This window comes from Nannospalax galili, unplaced genomic scaffold (assembly GCF_000622305.1).
Source record: "Nannospalax galili isolate Female #2095 unplaced genomic scaffold, S.galili_v1.0 scaffold85, whole genome shotgun sequence".
In the NCBI taxonomy this organism is placed as follows: Eukaryota; Metazoa; Chordata; class Mammalia; order Rodentia; family Spalacidae; genus Nannospalax; species Nannospalax galili.
Window position 1 is genome coordinate 9,249,020 of NW_008358866.1, and position 6,672 is coordinate 9,255,691.

Sequence of the window (6,672 nt, forward strand, 5' to 3'; positions counted from 1 at the left end):
AAGCTCTAACACTACAGAATACAGTCTGATTCTGGCAAAGGCTCCAGAATTCAGATTACCAGCTGTAAAATAAGAGGAAATTTACATGCTGGACACCATGAGGCTCATCAAGCCTAGGACTGGGCAATGACCCGTTCAAGTAAGCAAGTCGTTGTGCACGCACAGACCAGCACCAGCAATACCAAGCTTGCATTTCTGGAAAATCCATCAAAATTAAATCTTAAACTTTTGAAAAAACTAGTATGTTTACTGTGCTCCTTCAAGCTTAGGGGCTTAACTATGTGTGGGGAGGGACTATAATTATGATCAATTACTTATGACTTGAAGGCACTTAAAAAAGCATCGGTCCTTTTAAGCAATCTTTAAAGAACCAGGCACAAACTGTAAAACTTATCCCAGAAACAACAACAAATTGCTGGTTTGGGGCTCAATTTTGGCACTCTTCCTTGGAAGGAAAACTGCTGTCAAGTCCTTGATTCCTGTCCTGGCCTCTAAAATATGAATTCCTAGTTCAGTCAATCAAATCATGTGCATGGATGGGTGGTGCAGAGGAGAAAAAACAGGAAGGAAACCAAGAGAAGGGAGCAGGTTGCCCATAGGGATGACCTCATCAATACTTTCCTCAAGTGCCACTTCACTAATTTCATAGCATATGACAGATCACTTTTTCTGACAAATGTCAGATCTGTATACTTCTTGATCCAAAAGCCTGTAATGCCTGAACTGGAATATCATCTGTTCTGTTAAAAAGGTCGAGGGAACTGATGCCTTCCTGAGAACCTGTTTCAGGTCCAGGATCCTACTAAATTCCTGAACACAAATATTCGGGCCCTTGAAGTGCTTTCAGATTTACAAAATGTGTTCCCCTATACTCTTGCTTTAACCTCACAACCCAAAAAAGTAGGTGTCATCATCATCATCATATAAAAGTAGAAATTACAGGGCTGGAGAGATGGCTCAGCAGTTAAGAACACTGGCTGTTCTTGCAGAAGATCCGGGTTCGAATCCCAGCACCCACATGGCAGCTAACAACTGTCTGAAACTCCAATTCTAGGGGATCCAATGACCTCTTCTGTCTGAGGGCGTTGCATGACACAGGTACACTTACCTACATGCAGGCAATATGTGCATACGCATCAAATAAAAATAATTAAAAATTTTAAAAGGTAGATATTACTTTAGATAACACATTTTTCTTCGATTTATAAGTAGATCCTCCTGAAATTCATAGTTCAGAATCTAAGTAATGGGTCATTGAAATCTCTACATCAATCTCAGAGGATAAAACAGGAGAACAGGATGAACTAGTTGGCCCAAATTAACCAGCACAATGGTACAACAGCCTTCTTCTGCTAGGAGAATGGATTGCACTCAACAAACAAGGTTATCCAAGGGTGCTTGTGCAACAGCTCTCCCTTGGAAGGACACTGGATAATTTTTATATATGATAATCATCCTTAATTGGACACTCCATAGGTAACAGACAAAATGAATTTTGTTCTTCAATTCTAACGGTGAAATTCATTCTTTGGAATAGCTTCAGTGACTCCTTTGGGAAAACAATCAAGTTACAGGGAGCCAGCACACATCCTGTCTTTGCCCACCAATAAAGATCTCCCCCAAAGAGTTTTTAAACACACACACACACACACACACACACACACACACACACACACACACACACACCATGGTAATCTATTGCTTTTATGTAGAAACTATTCTTCTACAAGACTCATTCTCCCAGCCCCTGTACCTAGCTAAAGTGCAGGTATGATGAGGTGTTATCTTTATAACCTCCTACCCCCTTACCTATATATTGATGATTCATTGCTGCATTCTAACCAGAGTCTGACTGTGTTAGAACAAATCACTCAACATAGAAGAAAAGAGTTAAAAACCTCCCAGAAGATTCTGTAGACACCTGGTCTTCCTGAGTCTGTAGAGGGCCTGGTATTTCAAAGGTCAGTCTTGGGTCTCTCCATTTTGATGAGTAATGTTTAATTGTTTCGACTTTTTACAAAAATATTTAGCTGTGCTTATTTACATAATTTCATCCTCAGGGCACACAGTAGGCTTCTATTTGTTGTACAGAATTCTTAGACTAGGAATGAGAAAACAGGAAGACTATCCCAAGACCTTCTTTCTCCAATACATTAAGAGTCAGAGTCAAGAAGGGTAAAATTATCATCTAATTTGTAGAAGGGTCTGTGCATTACTTTTTAACTTCAAGCTATGCACTGTTTTAAAAAGAGAGGGATGACACAACCATCCAGTGGGGGAAATTCCAGGATCATTAAGAAAATACCATTATCCTCAATCACACACACTTTCTGCTGCTTACTTTATACGAGAACTTATTAAGACAGTCTCCCAACCCCTTTTCCCTTCCAGGGAAAACAGGGGTTTTATAAAAGACTCTAAAGAGTAGCACATCCCAGATGCACACCTAACTGCTGAGAGAAGCAGTCTGTACCAATCCACAGATACTAAGTAATACAGACAAGCAGGCAACTGTTTGAGAAGACGTCTCTCCCTCCCTCCCTCATTTCCTCCCTTTCTTTTTTGAGACAGGGTCTTACTTATATAGTCCAGGCTGGCCTTGAACTCTCTCTCGATCCCCCTGATTCAGACTCTCTCTTAAAAGACATTTTTCAAAGAATGAAATTTAACACTGGGCGTCAGCATTAAAACTTCTTAGACCACCAGAAATCATTATTATGCAACTTTAATGAAAAACTCTGCGTGTGATCGGTAGACCCATTCTTACAGGTTTCTACATTTTCTTAAACTTTATTTACATTAGACTCCACCCTTAAAGTTCCCTTCTAAGGTTCACACCCCAAGTTGATTCTCATTCTCAGTCTCAAAAATTCCCCTACTGACACAAAGAAAATCCGCTGGAGGAACGTTTCTGAAGTTGTCTGGTTTTATCCCTAAAAGGCACCCAATTCCCCCCGCCCCCCCACGGGGGGTGGGGGCACAGGGAGAAAACACTTCGCAGTTGCCTGGCTGCAGGGAAGCCAGTGCTGGTCTCCCTTTTTTCCTGGCTGGCCTTTCTGCTTCCTGTCTGGCAAGGTCACGGGCTCCGACGACACCACTTAACTCTCCCTGTAGTCGGGTCGCCAGGTCGCGCTGCCCGGTCGCCCCTAAGCCTGGCACCTTCCCGAACCTGAGGATTCCCGGGAGGGTCTCCGGGCACACGGCCCCCCGACGGCGCCTCCCCTCTCACCTGACCACGTTGGGGTGCTCGAAGGTCTCCAGGTGCCTCAGTACCGCCACCTCGCGGATGGTGGAGAGCGGCATGCCCTCCTCACCCGTCTGCACCCGCACGCGCTTCAGTGCCACGAACCGGCCTCCGTTCTTGAGGTCGCGGGCCTTGAACACCTTCCCGTAGGCGCCCTCGCCGATCTCCGCCACGCATTCGTACTGCTGGTCCGCGCGGCTCAGGCCGTCCTTCTCCATGCTGCTGGGACGAGAGTGCGCTCTGGCTGGCTGGCTACCTCCTCCGGGGCTCCCAGAGCTCGCACTCGCGGCCGCCGGGCTGGATGGAGCGACCTCCCCGCCGGCTGGCGCAACCCCGGTGCAGCCGCCGCGAAACTCCGCCTAGCCGAGTCGCCGCGCCGCTGCCGCCGGAGGAGAGAGCCGATCCCTCCTCTTCCCTCCCCAAAGCGATTACATAGTCTCTGCCGGAGCGCGTCTCAGCCCACAATCTCTGCACCTAAAAGAGAAGAGACGGGAGGACAAGAAGAGAGTGTGATTAGACATCCCAGGACCTTTCCACCGGGTTCCTCCAGGTTCCCCTCCTCCTCTCCTTGGAGGCCCCCCCCACCCCCAATCGCTCGCCTCCGCGCTCACACCCTCTCCCCAGCCCCCTAATCCTTCCTGGTTTCTCAGAGAAAAACTAAGTTACTTTGCTTTCCCTGCAGGGCTCGAGCGGTGTTCGCCGAGAGGTTGCAGGGGCCCCTCGGGGATGCGCGGGGCTCAGGGCGCGGGGCTCAGAGGAACGGAGGGGGCGTGCCGAGCAGCCCAGAGTGTGCCGGGAGCGAGGGGGAGGGGAGGCGCCGGGTACGTCAATGTCACGGCTTAATATTTATACCTATATCACTGTTGCTCCGCTGCCCTACGCCGCTGCAGGACCCGGGCGTGGGCGGCGATGGAGGCCTGGGGGCGTTGGGAATCTGAGGTGAAGGGCTGGGGGGGTCCACCCGTGTGGGGCGACAGAATGTAGGTGGGGGGCTCCCGGGGACCCTGTAACCCGATGCTTGGGAGTAGGCGAGAGGGGGTGGTCATACATCTGCTCGGAAATTGCTTCCTTCCTTTCTACTTTCAGTTTTTCTACCCAGAGACATTTAAAAGGGACTCTCACACATACAAACGGTCTTTTAGGGTGTCGGAGCCTTGGTGGGAAACGGAATTCTCCCTCCGACTCTGAGGACCTCCCTGGTGGAAACTCAGGGAAGACAAGCCGTCTGGTAGGGGAGGGCTGGGGCTACTGGGTTGGGCGAGCTAGGGGCCCTGGAAGGGGAGGAGTTCCCCCCCAACACATCCCAAGGGTGAGAGAAAGGGGGGATCCGTCACACTTTCGCTTGTCGTGTCCCGAAAGAGTAACTTTGGGACGGACCTAGATAGCGGCGACTAGTCCGAAGTTTGCCACTGATTTCAAGAAGGGCAAAACGCCACCTCCCAACCGAAGGTGGGGGCGGGGGAGTCAGCACAGGGCTGGGGAGGGAGAGGGGCTGCGCCCTCGGGGCCCGCACTCCAGACCCTCTCCCCAGAGTCCGGAGCGCCCCGGAGGTGGCGGAGATGGCCTCCCGCTTCCCCTCCGGCAGGAGGCCAGGTCCCCGAAGCGGCCCCCTCTCCAGCCCGCTGCACTCTAAAGCGCAGGGCGTGGGGAGGATGTCCCCCTAACTCAAGCTCCCCATGAAGTTGCTAGCCAGGACCGAGGTCTCCATGGCCACCCCCACCTCGGCTGGACATTGGCCCACGCGAGCCTCGTGTCCGCAATCCCCGGGGCCACCTCGGCTTTTACCTGCCCTGCAACCGCTGGCCCGCTCGCCTCCCTGCCTGCAATTAAAGAAACAAATGCCCCGACCCCCACGGGGTGCGGAGCGGAGCCGGGCGAGGACAGAGCTTCTCTCACTAGCTGCACCGAGAACTTTCCTTAAAAGCCGAGGAAGGAGCCCCAGAGCTCTGCCGGGGTCTGAGCCAGGTCGAAAGCCACACAGGTAGCGGGGGAGCCTCCGGGCTCCCGCTCGCTCTCCCCCAGCACCCAGCCCTGGGCTCGGTCGAGGCAGCGGCAGGGACGTGCCACCCCCGCGGGGAGCAGCAACAGCCGTCCCCCGCCCGGCCCGCAGCGCCAGCCGCCTCGCCCCCTCTCGCCCCCCGGACAGTTGTTTTCGGCCGACAGAACCCGGAGCGGCGATGCCTGGCCCCCCTCTTCGTCTCCACTTTTTTTTGTTGTTGTTGTTGCTGCTTTCCCACGCTGGCTGAATGTGACTTGACCCCATTTCAAAAAAGTTTGACATAGTGCTTCAACATTTCCGCATTCCTCCGCGACTACAAAGGCTGCAGCCGCCTCCTTCTGCTTTCTGTCTCTGCTCTCTGTCTTCACACTCAATGAAATCCTTCATGTGCCTCACCCGAAGTCTTGCCTGGCACCGTAAGGGAAGCCACCAGCGCAGCGACAAGAGGCCGCACCCCGGACCCCGACTCCCGCATGTGCGCAAACGCAGATATGCCCACGCAGATGCGCCCACGTGCGCAGGGCCGGGCTCGCCGCTGGGGCCCCGCGCTGCTGTCCGCGGGGCGTACACTGCAACTACAATACTGGAAATAAGAAAAGTAAACTTGGGAAGTGCAAGCGTGCGTGCTCGCGGAGCTGCTAGCCCTGACAGGCGGCGTGCACTCCGCGGCGCAGAACACGCCCGCGGGGGTTGCCAGCAGGAGACCTACGCGAACATTTATTTCGCGTGGGGAAGAGGGAACATTCGTGGGGGAAATAAATGTGGGGGAACACATCCTCAAGCATGGGGTCCCCTGAAACGGTGCATTTTAAACCTTAACCATGACTGTCCAAGTGGAGTCCGTTTGGAGAAGCTCGATGAGAAGTGTCTGTGGGTGTTTGTGCGCACCGATATGAGGGAGCAGGCACACGCATCCTGGTGTAGGGGGTCCCTCCTGGCGTGGGATGTCCCTCCTTCAAGGTTGGGAAAGATTCGTCTAGCCCCCCAACCCTTGGCCCCCGTAAACTACCCAGTCTCAGTTCCTAAGGGGTTAACCAAAGAGGATTCCGACCGGCCACACAGACCCCACCCGCACTTACCCTCACCCACCCACCCACATCCTCGCCTGGGGCCCTGCCTAGCCCCCACATGGCCCCCAGGCCTCCCACCCCGCAGCCCACCCACCCGAGCCCGTGGCTCCTTACCTGAGGGGCCCAGTGGCGCCGGGCCTCCCCCGAGGGCTGCGAGTGTCAGGCGGCCCTCCGCACGTGTCCACCGCGCGCAGAGCAGGTAACGACCGGGGAAGGAGCGCGCAGCACTCTCCCCGGCCAGGGGGTGGGCACAGCGGCGGAGGGCGGAGGGACAGAGGGCGCCGCCCGCTCCGCGCGCCGGGGGCGGTCGGGGGCCTCGGCGCTCCGGCCGGGGGCTGGGGGCCGGAGCTGGGGAGGCG

General features: G+C 54.0%; 1 protein-coding gene and 1 long non-coding RNA gene across 3 annotated transcripts in view; one reads left to right on the forward strand and one right to left on the reverse strand.

The window, feature by feature from the left end:
• The window catches only part of Cdk6 (cyclin dependent kinase 6), a 223,534-nt gene extending 216,952 nt beyond the window's left edge, over window positions 1–6,582 (reverse strand). The window contains exons 1-2 of one of the 2 annotated variants that reach the window (XM_008822547.3): window positions 6,428–6,582; window positions 3,230–3,718 (exon numbers count right to left, since the gene is read on the reverse strand). In XM_008822547.3, the coding sequence (XP_008820769.1) occupies window positions 3,230–3,462 (233 nt within the window). In that variant the 5' untranslated portion in view covers window positions 3,463–3,718; window positions 6,428–6,582. Of the gene's footprint in view, window positions 1–3,229; window positions 3,719–3,910; window positions 4,297–6,427 lie in introns of those variants that run through there. The other variant, XM_029558314.1, reaches the window with a different exon arrangement.
• The window catches only part of LOC108490168, a 73,833-nt gene continuing 73,593 nt past the window's right edge, over window positions 6,433–6,672 (forward strand). Inside the window, exon 1 of the long non-coding RNA XR_001872156.1 lies at window positions 6,433–6,512. This is a non-coding gene — a long non-coding RNA (uncharacterized LOC108490168). The remainder of the gene's footprint in view (window positions 6,513–6,672) is intronic.